This window comes from Podarcis melisellensis, assembly GCF_964234715.1.
Source record: "Podarcis melisellensis genome assembly, chromosome: 13".
NCBI classification, from domain to species: domain Eukaryota; kingdom Metazoa; phylum Chordata; class Lepidosauria; order Squamata; family Lacertidae; genus Podarcis; species Podarcis melisellensis.
This window is the reverse complement of record NC_138545.1, coordinates 24910375-24936205: the sequence shown is the minus strand read 5'-3', so window position 1 is coordinate 24936205 and position 25831 is coordinate 24910375. Positions and strand designations below refer to the sequence as shown.

Sequence of the window (25831 nt, the reverse complement as noted above, 5' to 3'; positions counted from 1 at the left end):
TTAAGTTGGCCCCACCTTCGGAAGACCAGGAGAGAGGTACCTCCTCCAAAAAGCGCCCTGCTGCTTCCGCTACAGACAGAACTTTCGAGCTGTGGCTCGACTGTTTCCAGGTCTTTGCTGGAGTGGTTATGCTGGCTTATCCTAGGAGATCTCATCATTTAATGGTTTATTTATCCATCGTTCGCTTTGCATTCACTAAAGCTGGTGAAAAAGCTGCGTTGAAGTATGATGAGAACTTCAGGCGCCGTGCAGCCAGAATTCCATCTGCACGCTGGGATCGTAAGGATCTTGACGTGTGGACCACCTACGTGGCCCCACTCATTGATAAAAAGGTGCCTGAGCAGCAAAAGATCAGGCTAGGGACATTTAAATCTGGCCGTCGCTTGTTCTGCTGGGACTTTAACAAAGGTTCCTGCCAGCGTCCGGGGTGCAAGTTTGCTCACATGTGTGAGAGGTGCAATGGCTTGCATCCTGCTTCTTCGTGTTTTGCAGGTAGGCGGCCCTTTCGTGGTGGAAAAGGGGGTTCCCAGCAACCCCCTAAGCCCACCCCCGCCGCCTCAACCTCAGGAACGGGAAAATAGTGCATTGACCTCATTAGCTGTTACTCCTGTTCGTCTGCAGGCTTTGCAGTTTTGGTTGCAGTCTTACCCCAATAGGGATGCTGCACGTTATTTGAGTAATGGTTTTTCATTGGGTTTTAGGATTCCGGTAGCCATGCCCCCCGTGGCACGGAATCCTGCTAATCAAAAATCTGTTCGTGAGTTACCTCAGATTGCACGTAAGAAGATTGCAAAAGAGGTGGCCATGCAGCGTATGGCTGGTCCTTTTGGCGCCCCCCCCTTTCATAATTTGCATGTATCCCCATTGGGTATCGTGCCGAAAAAAGCGCCAGGTGAATTTCGTCTGATTCATAATTTATCACATCCCATGGGCACGTCAGTCAATGACGTTATCCCTCCGGAGCTTTGCTCGGTGAAGTACGCATCTCTTGACCAGGCGATCAAGATGATCCGGAAATTTGGCAAGGCTGCCTTATTGGCAAAGTGCGATATTGAGTCAGCCTTTCGCCTTCTGCCAATTCACCCAGAAGATTTTTGGCTGCTGGGTTTTCAGTTTGAGGGCAAGTATTATTTTGACAAAGCTATGCCCATGGGATGTTCAATTGCTTGTGCTGCTTTCGAATCCTTTAGTACTTTTTTGGAGTGGGCCCTCAAATCAAAGTCAGGTCTGGGCGGAGTCACTCATTATTTGGATGATTTTTTACTGGCCTCGGCCTGTGATACTGGTGAGTGCGCGGTGCTGCTTCAAGCATTCGCCGATCTCACCCAGGAGCTGGGAGTGCCGCTGGCTGCGGACAAGACTGAGGGTCCTTCGACTAGGCTTACTTACCTGGGTATCCTTTTGGATACGGTTGCTCAAACTTCCAGCTTGCCAAGTGACAAGCTGGTAGCTTTGAAGAAGGTGATAGAGGAATTACTTCCTCTGAGGAAGGTGTCTCTTAGGCAGCTACAGTCATTGTTGGGACACTTGAATTTTGCCTGTAGAGTGGTGGCGCCTGGGCGCCCCTTTTGTTCTCGCCTGGCTCGGCTCACTTCAGGGTTGAAGGCCCCGCATCATCGGGTGCGCCTTTCTAGGGAGGTGAAGGCCGATCTGTCCATTTGGTTGGAATTCCTTGAGGAATTCAATGGGGTTTCATTATGGCAAGATACTTTGAACTTGCATAATGACTTCCAGGTACAGTCTGATGCTGCGGGTTCCCTTGGCTTTGGGCTTTATTGGAAGGGTCGTTGGTGTGCTGAGCGTTGGCCGACGGATTGGCAGGGGGGAGAGATTACGCGGGACCTAACTTTTCTCGAGTTTTTTCCCATTGCAGTTGCAGTGCATTTGTGGGTCGAGGAGTTCAGGAACCGTCGTGTCTGCTTCTGGACTGATAACCAGGCGGTGGTGACAGTGTTGGCCAAGCTGTCGTCACGCTCCCCCCGGGTGTCGGCTCTTTTGCGGGTTTTTGTGTTGCACTGCTTACGTTTTAATATAGTCTTTTCAGCACGTTTTATTCCCGGGGTGTCTAACGAAATTGCTGATGCTCTGTCCCGTTTTCAGATGGAGCGGTTCAGACTCCTGGTTCCAGAGGCTCGGATACGTCCGGAATATTTCCCGGAACATCTCTGGAACCTTGGCAGCAATTAGTTTTGCAGGGAGTAGCGGCATCGGTTTCCCCTTCTACCCTAAGATCTTACACAAAAGTATGGGATGATTTTGTAGCATTTTTGCGGCAGTCTGCTGGCGAAGGGATGGGGGTTCCACCCACATCTTCGCAGGTGCTAAGATATTTGGCACATTTATTTCAACTGGGCAGGGCAGCTAGGACGATTAGGATGCAAGCTGCCGCTATAGCATTTTTCTGCAAGGTATTCTTTAATAAGGATCCTTGTGCGAAATTTATTGTTCGTAAAGCCCTGGAAGGTTGGAGTAGACTCTGTCCTTCCCTCCCAGGAAACAGGCAACCCATATCTTTTAGCATGTTGTGCGGAATGCGCAAAAAACTACGGGTGGTGTGTTGGTCTGGGTATGAGGCTCGCCTGTTTTCAGCTGCCTTTTCGATTGCCTTTTTTGGCGCCCTGAGAGTGGGGGAAATAGTGGTGGAAAGTCATAAGGATGGCCGTATTCGAGGTCTTTTGATACAGGATGTGCATCTGTCTCCTGATGAACTACAAATCATTATTAGGCATTCAAAGACTGATCAAAAAGGTAGAGGTGCCCTCATTCGTCTCCCAGCTACAGGTGAGGCGGGCCCTTGCCCTGTAAAGGATGTCAGGAGGTACCTGGCCTTGCGCACCCACGGGGATGGGCCTTTGCTTAAGCATGAGGATGGGTCCCCCCTTTCACGGCAACAATTTGCGAAGGTGATGCGAAAAGCAATTCTGGCGGGTGGCGGCAGGCCAACTGACTTTGCTCCCCACTCATTCAGGATTGGGGCTGCCACGACGGCAGCACACTGGGGCTTGTCAGCAGCCAGAATAAAGGAATTGGGCCGCTGGAAATCGGATGTGTTCCGTGGTTATATTCGCTAGCTTGGCTGACATTGTTTTGTTTACCCATCTCAGGTGTAGCGGCTGTACGTATATGGATGGTGGGACACAGCATCGTCCACTGGGCTGGTGTCGCAGCACGGCAGTCGGGATTGGGTCCAGGTCTCGGCCTTCCTCGGCATATTCAGTTGTCCTGGCTGTCCAGAAGGGGAATGCGCTGGTCGGAGCTCCTGCCTCGGGTTCGGAGGCAGTTGTGGTGGGAAGGTCCCCCATCAGCCATTGTGGTACAACTGGGTGAGAATGACCTGGGTACTATGGACTGTTTTTCCCTGCGTGCTGCAATTTTGTTGGACTTGGAGACGCTGCAGGCAATGGTGCCAACAGCAAAAATTTTTTGGTCAAGGCTGCTACAACGGCGTGCTTGGAGGGGCAGTCGTTGCCCAGCCGCCATGGAGAGAGCCAGAAAGCGCATTAACTCCGCAGTGTCGAGGAAGATCGCGGAGCTAGGCGGAGATGTGATTTTTCATTCTGAGATATCATCTCAGAAGCCATCCTTTTTCCGAGTTGATGGCGTGCACCTCTCTGCTTCGGGTAATGAGGCATGGCTAGGTGCGGTGGTGTCCAAGCTGAGGTCTTGGCTGGGGCTGTGAGTGGTTTGGCGGTGAGCTGGAGTGCTCCTTGGCGGTTAGGCATTGGTTAATTGGTTCTTGGAGGGGTAAGTGCCTATCCCTCCAAATGATGCGGAAAGGGAATTCCGTTAAAGGAATCCAGGGGCTTGCCATTCTTTCGTCCTTGTCCGTGGTGCCGGACTTGGGCCGTGCAAGCCCCACCGGAACATGAGGGTGAGAAGTGTTGGACTGATTCCCGGCCTCATTTCTCTCCCAATACTTGTTTCCCATGCTGGCTTCCGGTGGAGTCCGGAAGGGACCAGCTCTGTCCTTGGGGGGCAAGGACAGATAGTCAAACCAATGCCTAAGCAACCACTCACATTTTTTGTATTGAAATAAAGTTGTGGCCAAAATTATGCCAAAAACCTAAACAAAAATTGAAGTGTGAAGTGTGAATTTTTGGGGGGTGGCACTGTGGGACTCAACACGCAAAGCGTGTTCTCCCTAACAGAGAGCACGTGTTGCGGTTGGGGGAACAGGCCACTGTGTCATGACTAGGCAAATTTGGAAAACCCAAACCTGTAAAGGGTTAATTGGGTTGCTGGGGAATTTTAAGTGTTGCCAATTCGGAGGAGGGGTCAGAATCTATAAATATAGGAGCCAGACGTTGGGAAGTCCTCTTGGCTGTTTTGCAACGGATCACCCGCCCCCCCCTCCCTTTTATAGGGTGGTTCTTTGATGCTATTGACCTTGCTATGCCTGTCATGGGGTCGTTCGCCTTGGTGCGGGGGCCTGGTAGGAATTTTGCCATATGGCTGATTGGCTGTTGCCATTTGGTTTTTGCCTACTGCGTAGCAAATCGTCACAACTTGTAAGGTTGGCGGTTAGGCATTGGTTAATTGGTTCTTGGAGGGGTAAGTGCCTATCCCTCCAAATGATGCGGAAAGGGAATTCCGTTAAAGGAATCCAGGGGCTTGCCATTCTTTCGTCCTTGTCCATGGTGCCGGACTTGGGCCGTGCAAGCCCCACCGGAACATGAGGGTGAGAAGTGTTGGACTGATTCCCGGCCTCATTTCTCTCCCAATACTTGTTTCCCATGCTGGCTTCCGGTGGAGTCCGGAAGGGACCAGCTCTGTCCTTGGGGGGCAAGGACAGATAGTCAAACCAATGCCTAAGCAACCACTCACATTTTTTGTATTGAAATAAAGTTGTGGCCAAAATTATGCCAAAAACCTAAACAAAAATTGAAGTGTGAAGTGTGAATTTTTGGGGGGTGGCACTGTGGGACTCAACACGCAAACTACCCGACAGATTTATTGAAATGAAGTTTATCACGTTCAGCATGTTGATATTTTGCAGTGTTTGGTTATCTTTTGTTCCAACCTACCTGAGCACAAAGGGAAAATACATGGTGCCTGTGGATATATTTTTTCACTTAACTTCCATTGTTGGGCTGCTGGGTTGCATCTTTCCCCCCAGGTGTTACATCATTGAGTTTAAACCTGGCCTCAGCAACAGGGCACAGCTAATAAGAAAGAAATGTGTCTGCAGTTTGCTATAGTCCGCAGCTGATCATATTTTGACAATACCAGTGTCAATATTTTCTAAGGCATTCTGTCTTGGCAGCTGCCGAAAAGCTTTAAAAATCACTTCTAGTTGTTTCCTTTTAAGTATTTTGAATATACTCAGATTTTCTTAAAAGTAAAACTGATGCACGTGGAGACCTACAGTATAAGCTCAGCTAACTAGCCAGCCTAGAAGCCTTGGGCCTATTGTTTCTTTATACTGCCTTATATTGTGCTAAGAGCAACTATACTCCCAAGGTTGTAAACACATCCCTAAGTGTCTACATTTGACAATGAGACATGCTCTGCTCAAATGTCCTAACCCCCTCAGGTAGAAAGGAATGCAAAGAGATCACGTGCAGTGGGGGCTGCTTAGAGAGAGAGTTCTTTGTTCGCTTGCTCAATGAATAGGTAATGAAGGAAAGACCATACAGAAGCACCCAGGGCCTTCTGGTGGTCCCTCACTGGGAGAAGCCAGGTTACAGGGAACCAGGCAGAGGGCCTTCTCGGTAGTGGCAACCACCCTGTGGAACTCCCTCCCAACAGATGTCAAAGAGAACAACAACTACCATACTTTTAGAAGACATCTGAAAGCAGCCCTGTTTAGGAAAGCTTTTAATGTTTAACAGACCACTGTATTTTAATACTTTGTTGGAAGCTGCCCAGAGTGGCTGGGAAAACCCAGTCAGATGGGTGGGGTATAAATAATAAATTATTATTATTATTACACATGGTATACCGGTAATTATTATTGTGTTGTAACTTTAGATTGGAGGAAGTTTATGTATATGTATTGCTTTAATAGATAACAGCTCAAAATTATCTATGTAGTCATAGGTTTTCTTTTTCAAAAATCATGTTTAAATAACCAGTAATAAAATAAAAAATGAATAGTCCTAAATATAATAATAATTCCCAGTTTTCTTAACCATTTAATCATACTGGCTCATGTGTTTCTTCCCCAAACAATTATGAGTGTGATTCACACAAATATTAATACAAATTTATTCCTTAAACGTAACATTACAGTCCTGAATTTTGACCATTTTCTCCATGGCAGAGACTCAACTTAGTTAAACAAATGGGAAACTTCTCTTCAAATGTGGAGGGGGAAAGTTTTTCTTCAGCAATTCCTCAGGGAATTCACAACTTCAAACTGGAGATTAGCCGCCCATTAATTATCAAAAGGACTATAATTATTTCCTCTCTTATGCTAAAACCCCAAAGAATTGCAGTGGCCACCAGCAAAAACAGAAAATAAAAGAAATACAACTTTTGTAGGATGATACAAATATATCCCTCATAGCATTCCATTCTGGGGCCAGGACAAAATACACACAAGACACTTCCACTTTGATACCTGATGTTTTGCATTTTAAGTTGGAACCTTAAAAGATGAGAATATAAGGAAACAGGAGCATCCATGTCAAAGGCAAGGAAAAATTGCAAGCTTTTGAAAATAAAGTCTTTATTGCTGTTGAATAGTAATTTGTTTTCTGATTTTGAACGTGAGAAGAAAAATTATGTGTACCAATCTGGATTTTTGCCCCATTTTTGTTTTAATTCCTTAATTCCTTTGTTACATATTTTGCGTGTTTTTAAAATAGTGTAAACAGCCCTGTGATCTTTAGATGAAAGGCTGTATAGAAATAATAATAATAATAATAATAATAATAATAATAATAATAATAATAATAAATATATTGTATTTAGGATGGAGATTCTAGTAGCATTTCTTCTGATACAGCTTCCTCATATGGCATGCAAGGATCACATTCTTAACTGCATGGTTAAAGATCCACACCCTCCACTTCATGACTATCAGCAGCCAGGTGACCTCTTCATTGGTGGAATTGTTTCCCAGAGCATCATTGTCACAAATTTAATACCGTTCACAGAAGTACCACCACAGACTCTGCATGAAGAGCTTCTGTAAGGAGTATGTTTTTAATGCATTATTCTTTCTGTCACTTGAGTAATGTGTCTTGGCAGCTGCTGCCTGAGTTTGTCTCACTTTTAATAGGTTCCACTATGGGACCTCCACTAATATTGTTTGCAGCAACAAGCACTCAATAAACTGCAGTGCAGAAGTACTCCAACTTTCATATGGTTTGGTTATTTAATCTTCATTTAGGACAAGTGCACTTCAATAAATTGACTATTTAATGCTCTAGTAATGAAGATGGTGCTCATCTTTCAAGATGCAGTACACAGGTGAGGGGAAATGTTCAGCCAAGGTACATATTCACCCTTTGCCTCTAGTCTAGAGTCACATGCCAGCATCTCTGAAATCCCATGATCAAATAATATGCATGTACTGGACACAAAACACCCACATACATACACAGACAATATACACATGCGTACACATCCCCCTCTTCATTGGGGAGATGTCACCTGAAAGAGATATTTAAAACTCCCGTCTCCTGCCCTCTCAGCTGATACTGGAAATATGGCTTGCTCATTTAACATATTTCAACGGGCGCAAAGCATTGTTCCTTCCATGGAATTGGCCTTTTAAAAAAATGAATAAATGCTTTTGCTAAGCATGGGTGGAATTGGATGAAAGCAGGTGATAGGGCAGGTGTGCTGCTCTACTTGGCTGAAATCAGAAGAGCCCTTGCAACTAACTCTTTGCTCCAAGCATGCTTTGGCAGCACAGTAAGGACAGCACACTGCAGTAGATGGTGGCTTTAACCCTGACAATTTACTCCACTGCTGGGGTGGAGAATGGCTGAAAAGGCTTAATGAGTTTGATCTGGTTATCTATAGGCCACCAGTGCGCTAACCTTACTGCAGAATGACATTCTAATACAGTACACATCTCTCTTTCTAGTGTGGTAACAAAGAATTACCAACACATTCTCACCTTGGCGTTTGCAATCAAGGAAATAAATGAAAACCCTCAGCTGTTACCCAACATCACCTTGGGTTTCCGCATTTATGACAGCTATTTCACTGCCAAAGGGACCTACCATGCTACAATGCTACTTATATTCACACCATGGAAACATCTCCCAAACTACAAATGTGACATCCAGGATACCCTCATTGCTGTTATTGGAGGACTGGACCCACTGACCTCCTTGCACATGGCAACAGTCTTGGATATTTACAAGATTCCACAGGTAGGACAGATCCTTCCAGATTTTGAGAGGCAGACAAAGGGTGAAAGGGACAGAAGGAGGCACAATTGGAGCAAACAGGCAGATTTTTCTTTTTAAGAGATGAACATCAAATCTAAGCCAACCGTTACAGCCCACGTGAATTGATCTGTAAATCTGAATTAAGAAATGTACTTTAAAAGGGGTCCCATGAAGACAATCAGGACACAGTGAGGTTGGCAGGATTGTTCTGAAGGGGAGAAGGAGGAAACCTCCAATTTGGCAGAAGGGGAACATCAGGACGCTGGTCTGGATAAGGTCCTACCGCAGGGTCATGAGGAGTCCTGAAAGGGGAGTGGGAGTCAGAGGGGTCTACACCTCATTTGGAAAGTGATTTTTCCCCAGTAGTAGAGTAGCTGTGTAACTTTTCAGTAACTTGTCACTGAAGCCACAATGCTGCATGGGAAAAATACAATTTTAACGTTCCAGGAGAGTTATAAGAATTGTTCATTTGATGAATGTAGATTTCTTTGAAGCCTTCAAATAGAAGGAAAAAAAACTTCTCTCATTCTCTATTCTCCTTCACACCTCCTTTAGCTCATATATAGCCCTGCTCCAGTGATGAATGACAAAACCCCCGGCCTTTCTTTTTACCAGATGACACCTCAGGAAGCAATTCAGTATGCAGGGATTCTCTCTTTGCTTCTGCATTTCAAGTGGATATGGATTGGAATCCTTACTTCCAAAGATGAATATGGAGATAGATTTGTCCAAACTGTATTTCCACTTTTCTCCCAGAGTGGTATCTGTTTTGCCTTCATAGAAAGAAGCCACAAACAAACAATTGTCAGTGAAATTAATAGCATGTTTACTCAGGGAGCAAAAATACATGATAAACTCATTGAGAGTAAAGCCAATGCAGTGGTTGCCTATGCAGAATCATTGGCAGTTGTTTTTTTGCGATGGCTATCATACCTATCAGAACAACAACATGTGACAAATAAAGAAAAAGGTATAGTGTGGATACTGACAGCCCAGATGGAGCTCACATCTATTACATATCAAAGGACTTGGAGTATAGACCTAATCCATGGTGCTCTCTCCTTCTCAATTCACTCCAAGGATCCTTCAGGATTTCAACATTATGTTGAGAATAGGAAACCTCTGAATGCAAAAGGAGATGGCTTTATCCTGGACTTCTGGCAACATGCATTTGGTTGTATATTTGCAAATAGAGTAACTGAGCGATTGGATGGAGATTTCTGTACTGGGGAAGAGAAACTGGAGAGTCTTCCGGGGCCCTTTTTTGAAACAAGGATGATTGGCCACAGCTACAGCATCTACAATGCTGTCTATGCTGTGGCCTATGCTTTACAAACGATGTTCTCATCTAGACTCCCATACAGAGCAATGGGGGCTGAAGGGGGACAGAAGCTTTGGAATATACAGTTCTGGCAGGTAATGCATCCAAGGAATACAACACCTAGAGTGTCTATGTGCACATTCCACCAGGCTCAAAATGTCGAGTAAACTGACTCCCAAGCTGCATATGGCTCCCAATTTCCTATTACTTCATTTCCCTATGAAGTAGGGAAAATGATGTCTGTATCTAACTATATCGGCACCAAGATATTATCTACCCTTTTGGACAATTATATACACAGAAAACTGATTTTCAAAAAATAATAACATGAGAATCCATTTCTTACTGGGTGTATTTTAAGGAGGCTACCAGTCAGGAATAAATAAAAGGATTTCAATGAAGCTTCTCAAAAGTAAACTTTAAATGTATGAATACTCTTTCTCATTTGGTTATTGCTATACTGCAGTTTGAGGGAAGGGGAGTGGTGGGGGGACATCTTTTCATCAAGGAAAAGCATTTTTATAACTCCATCTAAAAGATTCAATGCACTACTGTTAAAATGCATCATGCCCCACACTCTTACATTTCCCTTTGCATTCTAGTCCCATCACTTTCTGAGAAGAGTCTCCTTTAACAATAGTGCTGGTGACCAGGTTTCCTTTGACCAGAATGGGGAGTTAGTAGCTGGATTTGACATTTTCAACTGGATTTTTTCTTCAAATCAATCCTTTCATAGAGTGAAAGTTGGACAGGTGGACCCCCAAGGTCTTCTGGGCAATGTATTCAGCATCAATGAGAGTGCCATAACGTGGCACAGCTGGTTTAATCAGGTAGGAGCCAATTGCTAGTAATTTCAGTTCGCAGGGCTGGAGTAAAACAGAGGTGGTACCACCTTTAGCCATATTTTGTTCTTCTTTTGTTCTTTAATACTTACATGGTCCTCTTTCATTTGTGTATTAGGCAAAGCCTCATTCTGTATGTAGTGAAAGTTGTCGTCCTGGTTTTAGCAAGAAAGTGAAGGAGGGGGATCCATTTTGCTGCTATGATTGCATCCCATGTCCAGAAGGGAAGATTTCCATCCAACACGGTAAGAAATATATTGCCAAATGATGTCAAACCTTCTTGATAAACAACAGAGCACACCAAAGATAGAGCACCAGAAAGCAGAATCAAGCGACAGTGCAGCAGATGCAGGCTACAAGTTTATTGCTCCAAAGGATGTAAATCTCACCTGCCCCCACCTTCTCCTCAAACATTAGAGTGTTACCAGATGAACATAAAAAGGTACATAACCATTACTTTGCATTGTATCCATTTGGTGTTCCTCCAGTTGCCTTGAACTAGCAGAGATGGCGGCATAAAGCACCTATCTTTTCCTTTTCAGATATGAATGACTGTTCCAAATGCAGTGACGTAAGCTATCCAAGCAAGAACCAAGATTCCTGTGTTCCCAGATTGGCTTCCTTCTTGTCTTTCAAAGAACCACTGGGGGTCGTTTTAGCCTTTTTGGCCCTTTTCTCTTCCTTGATCACAGCTCTGGTGCTAGCAGCATTTCTGAAGCACCGCAGCACTCCCATTGTCAAAGCCAACAACCGGGGCCTCACGTACACTCTCCTTGTCTCCCTCTTGCTCTGCTTCCTTTGTTCATTGCTATTCATTGGCCAGCCACAGAAGGTGACATGTCTTCTCCGACAAACTGCTTTTGGGATCATATTCTCAGTAGCTGTTTCTTGTGTGTTGGCCAAAACCACCACAGTGGTCCTGGCTTTCATGGCCACCAGACCAGGATCCAGCATGAGGAATTGGGTGGGGAAGTCATTAGCTAACTCCATTGTTCTTTCCTGCTCATTCATCCAAGCAGGCATTTGCTTTGTGTGGTTGGGAACTTCTCCCCCATTCCCAGATGTTGACATTCATTCAGTAAGAGAAGAACTTATATTGGAATGCAATGAGGGATCTCTGACTTTCTTCTACTGTGTTTTAGGCTATATGGGCTTTCTGGCCATTATCAGCTTCAATGTGGCTTTCCTTGCTAGAAAGTTACCTGACAGTTTCAACGAAGCTAAATTCATCACCTTCAGCATGTTGGTCTTTTGCAGTGTTTGGTTATCCTTTATCCCATCCTATCTGAGCTCCAAGGGAAAGTACATGGTAGCTGTGGAGATCTTTTCTATTTTAGCCTCTAGTGCTGGGTTGCTGGGCTGCATATTTGCCCCCAAATGTTACATCATTGTGTTGAGGCCTGAGCTGAATAACAGGGAACAGATAATAAGAAGAAAAGCATGACACACCCAAATGTATTTGTGTTCAGTTATATTCTGTTGTGCAGTACCTTTTGGATGCATATGCACTAGTATACCTCTGAGAAATTCACCCTTGGCATTGTCACATTTGCAGATCTTCCCTAAAGCTCTCCAAATCATTTTTTTCCTCAGAACGGACTAACCTGATTTTTAGAATCTTTTCACCCAAGGTTCCAGAAATTCAGCATTTTATTTATTTTTTGCCTACAGAGCATACACTCTGCCACTGCACTATATATGAACACCTTGCTTTGGCCACCATCTGGTGGATATATTGTTTTACAACCTCTTCTGAAACTGCTTTGTGATGTGATAGTTGTTTCTGGATTCCCCCCCCCCCCCCGCTTACTCACAGGAATGAAACTTAAATGCATTATCTTTTCAGTCACAGCCATGAAACCAGTTTTCCAACAATTTTCAGTTCAATGGAACTGAATTTTTAGTTCAATGGAACACATGAATGTGTTATGTGTATTAAATATTATTGTACAAAGTTCAAGTATTCCATTTGCAGTGATATATTTCTGCTTATCCCATAGACTATCCTAGAGTTTGTGTCAGTGAAGCTCAGGTGCGGACAGGAGGATCAGAAGGAGGCATAAGGAGAGAACAGTTAGCAGTGGAAGGCAGAGAGGAGGGAGAGAGCAGCTGTAATCTGAGCTTGGAACAAAGGGGACGAGAAAAACAGGGCCAAAGTGACAGGCAGCTGTGTGAGAGTTCCAATAGTGAGCCAGAAGTTGCAATGCAGGAAACATTCTCTCCCAAATCTCATAGGATCTCAAAAGTGGCCAAGACGCGCAAAAGTTACCGGAAGAGAAGGTGTGGGCTTCCGTGCTGGGGAAGGGGGATGAGCTTAGTCTGGGCAACTCCATCTTCTGGGGAGGATGATGAGCTCCATCCTAGTTTGTTGTTTTAGCAATAAATCTGAAATAATTAACAGGCAGAGTCGTCTCGCATTTGTGACGAGAAGCATAACAGTTTGCTACACTTTTCCTGTGAGACTGATTCTTTCTCTTTCCTAACTTGTTTGTCTCTCTAGAACAGAAGTGATGAACCTGTGCTCTCTAGATGTTCTGGAGTACAGTTCTCATGATTCCTATCCATCGGTCATGCTATCTGGGGCATGGAATCCAACAACATATGACTGTCCATAGGTTCCCCACCCTATAACATGTCTTTTTCTTTCTTTTTTTCACATCTGGAAGTAAGAGGCAAAGGTAGTGCTATTTTTCTAGATAACGAGGGGCTGGAATGCATCATGAACTCACCTTGTTCTCTTATAATGGCAAAGACACCGACCTGAGAGTTGCCAGAACTCAATTCCAGCTGGGGAAAAGAAGCCCTGGAAAAAGCACACCTCAACTACCCCCAAACAGAAAGTTTAATGGTTGAAAGGCATGATGTATGTTTTTGTTCTAGTGACGTAGGTTGAGATACAATTTGTATTAATTAGCTAATAATTAATTATGGATGCAAATGTATTCCTTTTACAATTATTTATTGCTCATTGCCATGATATAGAATGCTGCATGTAACTAATAATATTGTATACTTTGTTTCTTAATTTTGTGTGTACAGGGAAGTTTTTCACATCCCCAAAAATGTAGATCAACCCTTGGCTGTTCTAAGGGGATCAGGTACCTAAAACTCATAAGGAAAATCAAAGCTATTCAGCAGGTCCAATATACATATATAACCTTTAACTTGGACCATCAATAAACTTTGGCTAGAATTGGAGTTATGTGTTATGTCTGACAAGAGGGTTTTACAGTGAAATACTAAAGAGATATGTCTATGAATTCAAAAGATCTAAAGATTTAAAACCCATTTGGTGTACCTCCAGGCCTTCTTAAGAATTGCTGATAGCAAATAGTGACTTGCTGTATTGTATTCCTTGGCCTGAATATGATTACTATAATGGATGCTCACCACTTTCCTGATGGGCATCTGTTGCAGACCCTAACCCTCTGCCTCCTTCCTGGCCAGCCAGACCCTCCTGGTCTCTGGCCAGTGGGGATTTCCCCTTGGTCATTGCAACCATGGGGGTGTTACCTCCTAGTCAAAAGCCAGGTACAAATGGGGAAATAAGGGCCCAGGTCTTGGGGAGTTCCTTTGCTGGTTGGCTGGGCATTGACCACAGCCATGACCAGCCATGGCATGAGTCATCATGCCCCAGTATTGAAAGATTTGCCATCCTGTCTTATTGCTCTGTGCACATATTGACCTGACCCCATTGTCCTCACCACCTTGAGAGAGTTACAGAGGAGCCAATACAATCAACCTAGGGAAGGTGTGAACACTGGCTCCACGTTTGAAACAATTCTTCCCTAAGTACCATTTATTTGGACGACTCAGGTCTGTACCCACACAGCTGTCCTGCTGTCTATGAGCCACCCACTGTCTTGATATTCTCACAAATCTGGTTTATTTGTTTTTAATATCAAAGGTATATACCACCAATTCATATATTATCATAGAATGGCGTACAACAATATATACCATGAAATTTAAAACACCATAACAACAAGGACTTGTGTCAACATCAGGCTGGAATTTTCCTACTCATCCACTGTTACTGATCAGTAAACTTGATCTATAATATAAAATCAGTTACACTGGTAAATAGAAATAGGAAGGGGAGGGGAGGGTTCTGAGCCCTCCTGGTTTCCCACCCTGCCCCACTCTTAATGTCTCTCCATTAGGTATTATGTCTAAGAAGACACGTGGGAAATTAGATCTGATCATTGAAACAGTTCAGATGAAAGATACAATTTTAAAACAAATGGATGAATTCCATGAATAATAAGGTGAGAGGGTCACAGAAAAATGGAATTGCAGGGCCCACCACTCACAGAAAGAAGTGCAGATGCCGTTTTATAGAAATATATATTTATCTATTTTTAGAGGAATGCCCAAAATCTAAGAGTTTCCACAAAGCAGTCTTGATTTCTTTGTTTCTCATGCTATAGATGAATGGATTCAACATGGGAGGAATTATGGTATACATCACAGCAAAAGCTATATCCAGATCAGAAGACGCACCGGTGGGAGGCTTTGCATAGGAATTCTGCGCACTGTAGCAAATAGCTGCATATATGTTATGATAATGAACATGAAGCACCCTAGTCCCAGACAACACCCTAACACAATAACCCCTACTTCGACAAGGTAGATATTAGAGCAGGAGAGCTTCAGTAATGTTGGAACTTCACAGAAGAACTGATGGACGTCATTTGAACAGAAGGTGATTGCAAAAGTGCTACAAGTGTGTAATACGGCATGAAGAAGACTAGCAATCAACACAATGAGGGTCATCTGAATACAAGCTCCTTTGTGCATAATTGTCTCATACTGTAATGGGTTGCAGATGGCAACATAGCGATCATGTGCCATTACTGTTAGAATGGCAAAATCTGCTGCTACAAAGAACATATAGAAGAAAACCTGGGCCACACACCCAGAGTAAGAAATCGACCTGCTGTTCATGATGGAATTGGCTAATGATTTGGGCATCATGACAGAAGCAGAGCCCATGTCCATCATTGCCAAATTAGTTAGGAAAAAGTACATTGGTGTATGGAGGTGATGGTCCAGCGCAAATGCAGCAATAATGAGAAGATTCCCAGTCATGGTAGTCAAGTACAATCCTAAGAACAGAAAGAAGTATAAGATCTGTAGTTCTCGTACATCTGAGAATTCCCACAGCAGAAACGTTGATATGGAAGTAAGATTGCTCATTTTTTCTTCAGTATTTGCATTTTCTCTGTTGGAGGAAGAAGCTAAAACATGTTAATAATGATTAATGAGCTAATTATATCATTTATTTATTTATTTATTTATTTTACCCCATCCATCGGGCTAGGTTTCCCCAGCCACTCTGGGCTGCTCCCAACAGATTAAAATCAGAATACAGAACATTAAAAAAACCAAAAAAAAAAATGCTTCCTGAAATTTCATTATATATTCCCCATTCTTTTGCTAATCAAGTAGTGTAAAAACAATTGAGATTAAAGATTATGCCAAAATAGCCCATTTGTAAATTGAAGCATGCATATCTGTTATTATATTAAGTATCTCAAACACTGATTTCACTCCAAACTTTATATATTAACTAATATTTTCTAAGTAATCTTGCAGTAACATGAAGCTATCTGGGTTTCTTTTAACTACTTCCTTTAGTTGCTTTGCCCCACAAAGGAAGCTGCTATTAATGTCACTTGGAGAGCTGTCCCATCTCTTGTGGCCTAATTCAAACCCTCATCTGCTATACAGTGGTAGCTCGGGTTAAGAACTTAATTCGTTCTGGAGGTCCGGTCTTAACCTGAAATTGTTCTTAACCTGAAGCACCACTTTAGCTAATGGGGCCTCCTGCTGCTGCTGCACCGCTGCTGCACGATTTCCGTTCTCATCCTGAAGCAAAGTTCTTAACCTGAGTTAATATTTCAGGGTTAGTGGAGTCGTATGTAACCTGAAGCGTATGTAACCCAAGGTACCACTGTAGTAATCTTTGAAGAGATAATCATGATGTTAAACATATGTTTTATATGGCATTTAGATATCACTTGAAGAAGATAGTGTTGGACTGGCAGCTCCCAAACCTGAAACCATCTGTCAAATGGGGAGATCTTGCATACAAAGCACTTTGTATACCACTGAATTAGGGTGCTTCTATATGTCTATCTTGCAAAATACTGTCTACATCTACATGACTATTCCACTACCTAATCTTTCATTCTCATATACATATATATGGAAATGTCAGGTATTGAAATTGGAAACTATAACATACTGCTATCCTCAGTTATAGGTGCTCCTGGTTTTTCAGAACTAAGTAACAGAGTATACATGTGTTTGTGAATAAGACAGAATTCTAAGGTAACAGTGTAACAGCCTATTTTGAATGTAGTCTGCTACAGATAAATATTAAATTGAATGTATTATATTGACATAAAACATGGGTAGGCAAACTAAGGCCTGGGGGTCAGATCTGGCATAATCGCCTTCTAAATCCGGCCCATGGACAGTCTGAGAACCAGTGTGTTTTACATGAGTAGAATGTGTCCTTTTAATTAAAATGCATCTCTGGATTATTTGTGGGGCATAGGAATTTATTCATTGTTTATTTATTTTCAAAATATAGTCCACCCCCCCACAATGTCTGAGGGAGAGTGGACCGCCTCCCTGCTGAAAAAGTTTGCTGACCCCTGACATAAAATCTCCTAATGAATTTCACAGGCTGGTAGTGCTACTGTTTGTGCCAATATATGTCTCTAATACTTCAATGGGTAATAATGATCTGGGGTATATCTGTGTCCCCATGAAATGTAACACAAATCTAGTTCTGCCAGCATGAATTTTCATGTCATCACTTTTGTTTTTCTGACATGGGGGAAAAAACCTGCTGCAAATTATCCCGTTACTGGGGAAAAAGCTGTGGCCTTGATCGGGATCTTTCTTCCAACACACAGACTGATTGGAACAGAACACAGCCCAGTTCCATCACACACGCATCACAAACGGACCACACAGTTGAATGATACACCCCTTTGGGATGCGGGTGGTGCTGTGGGTTAAACCACAGAGCCTAGGACTTGCCGTTCAGAAGGTCGGTTGTTCGAATCCCCGCAGCGGAGTGAGCTCCCATTGCTCGATCCCTACTACTGCCAACCTAGCAGTTCAAAAGCACTTCAAAGTGCAAATAGATAAATAGGTGTGCTGCTCTGGTTAGCTTAGTCATGTTGGCCACATGACGCGGAAGCTGTATGCCGGCTCCCTCGGCCAATAAAGCGAGATGAGCGTCGCAACCCCTAATGGTCCCTTTACCTTTAAGACTCCTTTAAAATTGAAAGATGAGAAGAAAATAAAATGCTGATAGACACATCTAGATTACATCAGAGTAAAAGGAAATTACCAAATCACCTTAAATTGTTTTAAAATACCTTTAATGATAAGATTCAATTTCCTCTCCAGCTACTTTAGGGTACGATACGATAAAGATGTCAGAATCCATGCATCTTCTCAACCAAGCTCTTTCAGCCTTCTTGCAGCACTTGCCACAGTACGTGTAACTCCCCGCCCCCTCTCCTTTAAATAGACTGCATAGGTGAGGATAATAGTCACTAAATTAGCAACAGTAGACATGGGAAGGATCATTCTTTTAAGCCTTATTTGTTGTCTTGGGATCTTACTCCCAAGAGTCCAGCACAGCTGATCTGAAAACATTGTTGAAAGTTACTGCTTCTACATTCACAGTAGAAAAAAAAGTATTTATGTAGAAATTATACAAGAGTGGGGCACAAAATCAATCTTGTTTTACACCCCTTAGGAAAACTATTGAATCTGAAAGGAAGTCCACAAGTCCATGCAAAATTTTAGTGCAAGGATCAGAGGAGAGCTAGAGTATAACATTTATCCAGTGAAGTGACAATGGCCACTTACCCTTTTTCCACGGCGAGTGGCAGTTGCGGCCCACCATGGTGCCTGTCTAAGCCCCTGGAGCCTCGCCATGTTGCCCTGACTATTGGGTTCCTCCCCAGGCACCGCAGAGCATCTTGCCAATCCACGGTGGTCTGGGGGGTGAAGCTTTTGCAGGCTTCACTCAAGTCCACTCCCTGGACTTATAATCAGGCCAACACAACTCACTGCAGCCAAGTCAGCCTTGTGGTGTCACCCACCCTGCCCACCCTAGTGCATTAATATTGTTTTTCTGCTTTTCTTCTAACCTTTTCCTATCCGGCTTAGTGGGCTTTCCTATGATTCCTTAATGGTTGCTGTTTTTCGGAGCTGGGAAGGAATTTTCCCTGATTGTCAGGTTTTGCCTTCCCCGTAGAACTAGTCACAATTTTGGCGGGTTAGTGCTTTGGCGGAATCCTTTAGTCTATTTTCTGACCTGGAGGGGTGGACGGGTGATACACCCCCCCTACCACCAGCAGCATTTACAGGGTACCCCATTAAAGGGGTCTTGAGGGGAAAGTATCTGTCCATATAGAACCAGAAGCGGTTGGCCAGCAGGCCATAGAGCCCCCCCAATGTTTGGGCTGCCCCATCTGTTAACTGCCCTGAAGAAGGAGGAGAAGGAGAAGGAGGAGGAGGAGGAGGAGTGTTTTGCTATGGACCCTTCCTCCCAACCAGGACCCAGTCATGCCTCGGTTCCCCACAGGGGATAGATGCCCAATGCCTATGCCAAGGTTTACCTACATCTGAAATTAATAAAAACTGTGGCCTTTTGATCCCATTACAGTTGTCATGTCTATTCATTCTTCCCACCAGTCAGCTAGGCTCCCTGGGGGCAGGGCCTCTGTGGCTGGGCATGCAACTATTCCTCTAACCTCAGCCATAGACCCTGTTGGTTAATGGAATCAAAGGCAAAAGAGAGTGAGCCCAATTAATACAGCACCCAGGGTTTTGTTTGTTTGTTGCTAACATACTTTTGAATAAGATAAGGAAAAACAACACAGTGATCAAATGTGTTATATCTACTGTGGAAACCAGCTACCTCTCTTTGATCCATACATAATATAGTTTTGAATATAACAAGCTCTGTCCATGGCAGTTGGTGCTCACTGGACCTAGTGAGACTAGTAAAATGTCATGAACAAGTGGCCAATGAGCTGTGATAAGTATGTACAGGTTAGCAAACTGAATTGGTGAATCTTAAAAGTGCTACATAGGACTGCTAATAAGAAACCCAATAAATTTCCAGACCAATAGGAAAATATCCCCTTCACCCAGCTTATTCACTTCTACATCTTTTTTCCAAAAGATGTAAAAAGGTGTAAGTGGACTACACCTGAGAGACCAAGGTTAAACCCAGCCATGAAACTCACTGAGTGGCTTTAGGCCAGTCACTGCCTCTCAGTCTAATGTACTTCATGAGCTTGCTGTGAGGGTATGATTTAGTTAGTTAGTTAGTTAGTTAGTTAGTTAGTTGATAATGTTTGCATATTTGACCATAATGTGCAAACTGGACTACCTGTATTAAAAGTGCTGGGAAAATGTGAAGGTGAGAGTGTGTGCAAACAGGGTGTGGGGGCAGAATACCACATTCCATGATGGATTATTTCATGGAAGAATCAACTATGATAAATTGGTTCATCAGGGAATGCACATTGTTGCACATGTGGTTAGAGTGTACAATTACAACTAGATACTGGATACTGGATACTGGATAGGATACTGGATACTGGATACAGAGAGCGTGGTATCTATGATAATATTATCTTCCTAATTGTGCTGTTTTAAATGTGCATTTTGCATTGGATTTCCGTTGGTAATGTTTTATTTTGAAATCTTTAAGATAATGTTTTAGCTCTCTGTTAATTATGTTAGCCTGGAAGTAACTGCAAGGGTGGCTGGGTTTTTGACAGCAGTATCTCTTAGAGCGGTGAATGGCACTATTTAGTGGAAAGAAATCCCAATGGACTGAGCCAGAGGTGGATCCTAACAACTCCAGAAGGAGAGGCAGTCTCCAGGGTGACTTATAGGAAGATGGAATATGGCAAGGAAAATGTTTCTAGCAATGAATATTATCAAAATAAGAGAAGGAAGATTGCAACATCGTATATTATTTTATCAAAAAAAGTTTTATAATTTAGAATGATCACAATCAAAATGTGTGATTCTGTCTACACTACAGTAAAACTGAAAATTCTGATGGGAAATTACATGTTTTCAACACTTTTTCTTTTTAGAATGAATATTCATTACCTTTGATTGTTCTATATAGGCAACCCCCATTAAGTGGGGGTTACGTTCCAAGGCACCACGAGTTCAAGCGAAATAATGTGTATTTGAAACATCATTGAAAAAGCCTGTAAACACCTCATTCCACCCATTTCTGTGACATTTTTAGGTCACTTCTGGGTTCAGTGTGATGCACTTTTGTGAGGTTGAGCACATATTGAAAATCTGTAAATGGCAGGCTGACTGTATTTATGTCAACTGTAAGTGAAATAAACAATTTTAAAAATAGGGTGAAATGACAATGAATGACATGGAGAATTTCTTTGGGAAACTGGGTGGGAGGGAACTATGTATCACAGAATTAGGAGCATGGTAAACTCTCTTCAGACAGGTCATCATTCCTGCCTCTATCTGGAGATGCCAGGGTTAAATTGAGAACCTTCTGCATCCAAAGCAGATGATCCATCTCTGGAGATGTCAGGGATTTTCAACATACAAAGCAGATGTTCTACCAAAAGCTTATAGTTCAAGGTAAAAAATTGCAGAGCCAAATATTAACATACCAAAACTGCAATATTCTGAATGAGAATATTTGTCCATTTAGCTCTGTAATGTCTACAATGGCTTTCAGTGGCTCTCTAGGGCTTGAAACAGGAAACAATTCCTTCCCATGCCGTTAGAATTCAAAGGATTTATTTTATCAAAGGTTATAATTCTGGGTTTAAAAATTGCATATTAAAATGTTCACACATTGAAGGGTATAGAATTGCATTTTTGGAGAACTCTAAATTGAGTTTTAGAAGGCCCCAAATCTAAGAGTTTCCACAATGCAGTCTTGATTTCTTTGTTTCTCATGCTGTAGATGAATGGATTCAGTGTGGGAGGAATAATGGTATATATTCCAGCAAAAGCAATATCGAGATCAGAAGAAGCGTCACTTGGAGGCTTTGCATAAGCAAAGATCCCAGTGAATATAAGCACAGATACAACCGTGAGGTGAGGAAGGCAAGTGGAGAGGAGTTTTTTCTGACCCTGAACAGAAGGGATTCTGAGCACTGTGGAAAAGATCTGCATATATGTTATGATAATGAATATGAAACAACCTGTTCCTATACTAAAGGTTAGAACAAGAAGCCCAACTTCAACTAAGTAAAAGTCAGAGCAGGAGAGCTTCAATAATTTTGGGATTTCACAGAAAAACTGATTGACAGCATTAGAACAGAAGGTGTTGGCAAAGGTGCTGCCAGCATGCAATATGGCAGCAAGAAGGCCTACAATCCACCCAATGGCTACCATCTGTATGCAGGCTCCTTTGTGCATAATTGTCTCATAGTGGAGTGGGTTGCAAATAGCAACATAGCGATCGTGTGCCATGATAGTTAGCAGAGCAAAATCTGATGTTCCAAATAAATATAAAAAGAAAACTTGAGCAACGCATCCAAAATATGAAATATACCTGCTGTTTAAGAGGGAAATAGCCATTGATTTGGGTACCATGACGGAAATTGTTCCAACATCCAGCATAGCCAAATTCAGTAGAAAGAAGTACATGGGTGTGTGAAGGTGGTGATCAAGGACAATTGCAGCAACAATGAGCAGGTTCCCTATGATTGCTGTCATGTATAATGCTAGGAACACAAAGAAGTGTAAGATCTGTAGTTCTCGAATGTCTGAGAATCCCAGCAGCAGAAAAGTAAGATTGTGCATTTTGTTCATAGGGCTTATTAACATGCTACCTGTACAAGGAAGAAGATAAGGATTGTTAGGGTACAAATATTGATTAACCAGTTAGATTTAATCACAGTGCCTTTTATCTAATAATCAAATCTAATGGTATTCTTTGCTTAACTGATTAATAGGCAAATGTTGTGATGGCCCTTTTGCCCCCTCAGTTTTAGAACCATAGAACAATAGAATTGTAGAGTTGGAAGGGACCCCAACCCCCTGCAATGCAAGTATCTTTTACCCAACATGGAGCTCAAACCCATGACTGAGTTTAAGAGTCTCAGGTTTACCAACTGAGCTATCCCAGCATGGATATTGTCCTGAGAGTATCTGTGTCCATTCATTTTATTTTTATTTTTATTTTTATTTTTATCATCATCATTTTCTATACCACTTTATAGTTTAAAGAAAAAAAATCTCAGAGTGCTTTACAGCACATTAAAACATCAAATAAAACAATCCAAAATAAAACATTTTTAAAGAAAGTCAAATACAGTGGTATCTCAGGTTACAGATGCTTCAGGTTACAGACTCCGCTAACCCAGAAATAGTACCTCGGGTTAAGAACTTTGCTTCAGGATAAGAACAGAAATCGCACAGTGGCACGGTGGCACGGTGGCAGCGGGAAGCCCCATTAGCTAATGTGGTGTCTCAGGTTAAGAACAGTTTCAAGTGAAGAATAGATCTCCGGAACGAATTAAATTCTTAATCCGAGGTACCACTGTATATAGTCAAGGCAACATGATTAACAGGAAACTAAAATATTACCTTAAAGCCTTCAAAATAAAACATTAAAAAGGAAGTCAACTACAGAATACATATTTAACACAAACCAAGTTAACAAAAGAACTTAAACATTTCAAAAGAAAACATTGCTAAATGAAGTCAAATATAAAATGCACCTTTAAAACAACATAATTAACAAGAGAATAAAACATTATCATAGGCATAGAACATATCTGCTGCTGTTGCTGCCAGTCCTGCCTCTACATCTTTTGCAAATGTGTGCAGAATGGCATGAGACTATCCCCTCCACACTTTGCTTACAGTTATGCATTCAGTGGAACATCAGAAAGGGAAACCTATGTTCACACATTTATATGTGTGTAAGAGCTCACCACAGAGGGACGCGGGTGGCGCTGTGGGTTAAAGCCTCAGCGCCTAGGACTTGCCAATCGAAAGGTCGGCGGTTCGAATCCCCGCGGCGGGGTGCGCTCCCGTCGTTCGGTCCCAGCGCCTGCCAACCTAGCAGTTCGAAAGCACCTTCAGGTGCAAGTAGATAAATAGGGACCGCTTACCAGCGGGAAGGTAAACGGCGTTCCGTGTGCTGTGCTGGCTTGCCAGATGCAGCTTGTCACGCTGGCCACGTGACCCGGAAGTGTCTCCGGACAGCGCTAGCCCCCGGCCTCTTAAGTGAGATGGGCGCACAACCCCAGAGTCTGTCAAGACTGGCCCGTACGGGCAGGGGTACCTTTACCTTTACCTTTAAGAGCTCACCACACAGTTGTTGGCTCCAATCATGAAGGGTTCTGATTAAGGTGCACCGAATACATGCACAAAACTACATGCTTTTTTCTGATGTTTGGGTGGACATGCAGATGTCAGGAAGAAGGATGGAAGGATGGAAGAAGTTACTCATTGTAGGGTTGTGGAATAGATGTAGTTTAAAAGGGAGCCCAAAGAAAAAAGTTTGAGAACCACTGCTTTAGTTCAATAGTCTAATGAAATAATGAATGGTCATGGCTAAAATGGTTAAAGGAGAACATTGGTTCAAGGGCAATTCTGCAGAGGGGGGAATCTGCATTCTCCATGAAGCCTAACCTACCTTGCAAGTCTTTTCTAAGAATAAAGTGAAGTAGTCCACCTCCCCCATTGTCCCCACTGGGATAGACGGAAAAAAGTACAACTGGGCAGCCCTAGGTTTCTTTCTAAAACTTATGCAACAGAGTGCAGCATAGGAAATGACAACACATCAGCCACCAGCCTCCATGATGCAGAGAGATGTTGCCTTCCTCCAACCCTCACCACAAACTGATTTGGATGCACTGGCTCCAGTTTCCCACCTCAGATACACCACATCATTTTTACAGCAATTTTCATGGGGGGGGGGGAGATTTGTACCATTTTAGCTCAGACCTACACAGGAGTAAGGGAACAGTAGTGCAGGAGGAGGAACAAAACAACTACTCACACCCTTGTTTGATGCATATCACAAGGTGTGCTTCCACGTGGCAGTTTATTGTGGACTTGGTGCTGGTCATGCTCAGAAAGTTATCACGTCATCGTGCATCTGCTTTCATTGCTAGTGTGGAAACTCCTAAGCACATTTTTGTTGTGAATGAATGGGCTGTTTCTCAGCTGAGTGGTGACTTTTCAGTGAGCAGCCTTTATTCCCACAACCCCACTTCAATTGACTCCTTTCATGAACAGATTTCAAAAGATATGTAATGGTGAAAATCAATGCTTGGGGCTGCTTGCTCTGATCACAGAGCTGCTTTGTGCTATGTGATCTGCCCTGGACCTCCTAAGAGCTAGTCTACCATCCCCTTGTGTAGTAAGATTCTGTCCTAACCTCAGTCATTCAGTGGGGGATAGCGTTGGGTTTCAGTGTGGTAGGGGATTTTGTTTTGGTTGTTGCTGTTACAGGAATAATAAAATATTTATACCATCATTTATAACTGTGCTGCCTTTTTAGCCACAGTTTCCCATTAAATGTGGTGTACCAGAATTCACAAATATGAAACATACTGGGCTGGATCCATATTTAGTCCTACTTGCAGGAGACCTGCTGAAATCAATGGGTCTATTCCAAGTGTTACCAAGTCTGGACCCAGCCTAACAAAATGATGATCCAGTTAGAAAGAAACTACACATTTTTAAAAGTAGAGCAGTGTAGTGACGGCTTCATTGTTTCAAGTATGTATGTCTGAGACCCCTTGAGAACTGATAGAAGACCAGAAGACAAACAAATTGGCAAACACCTTGAGATTGCATAAAAGTAATAGGAAACTACTGAACCCCCTTACATCATTTTGAAATACAGTACCTTTAATTGTGAAATTCAGTTTCCCCTCCAGCTGTTTTAAGGTAAAATGCAGTTCATATGTGAGAGCCCATGCATCTTCTTTCAATCTTCCTGTGGAACTTACCACTGAAGAGGTAGCTGTTTTCCCCATTTTAAAAAGATTGCATATGTGGGAATAATGGTCACTAAAGGTTGCATCAGGTATTAGTGCCAGCAGACATGGCAGGGAGAGTTATTTTAAGCCTGTTTTGCCATCTTGAGATCTTACTCCCAAGAGTAAGCACAACTGATCACACTCCTCAGGTACATGTTGGTAGTCCTTTGGTAGCAGACACAAAGAAATAACAGATACAACATGTGTGTCAATACATAAAAAATGATCACACATGTGGTGAAATCCATGTCTATTTATTTTGCAATATTCAAA

At 42.8% G+C, this 25831-nt stretch overlaps 2 protein-coding genes and 1 pseudogene across 3 annotated transcripts; 1 reads left to right on the top strand and 2 right to left on the bottom strand.

The window, feature by feature from the left end:
- Positions 1–3478: 3478 nt before the first annotated feature.
- LOC309354794 (vomeronasal type-2 receptor 26-like) lies at positions 3479–11955 on the top strand (the record flags this gene model as incomplete). The annotated part of the gene is made up of 7 exons (XM_081885064.1): positions 3479–3620; positions 6999–7134; positions 8039–8330; positions 8904–9764; positions 10272–10499; positions 10630–10756; positions 11054–11955. The coding sequence occupies 7 exons, from the start codon at positions 3479–3481 to the stop codon at positions 11953–11955; spliced, it is 2688 nt and encodes an 895-aa protein (XP_081741190.1).
- Positions 11956–14862: 2907 nt separating this feature from the next.
- On the bottom strand, positions 14863–15710 carry LOC309354793 (olfactory receptor 14I1-like; annotated as a pseudogene). Its single transcript has one exon. The product of its transcript is annotated as an olfactory receptor 14I1-like (transcript).
- A 5688-nt stretch (positions 15711–21398) lies between these two features.
- LOC309354792 (olfactory receptor 14A16-like) lies at positions 21399–22361 on the bottom strand (the record flags this gene model as incomplete). Its single annotated transcript, XM_081885063.1, has 1 exon — positions 21399–22361. One exon carries the CDS (start codon positions 22359–22361, stop codon positions 21399–21401), a length of 963 nt encoding a protein of 320 aa, XP_081741189.1.
- Positions 22362–25831: the final 3470 nt, after the last annotated feature.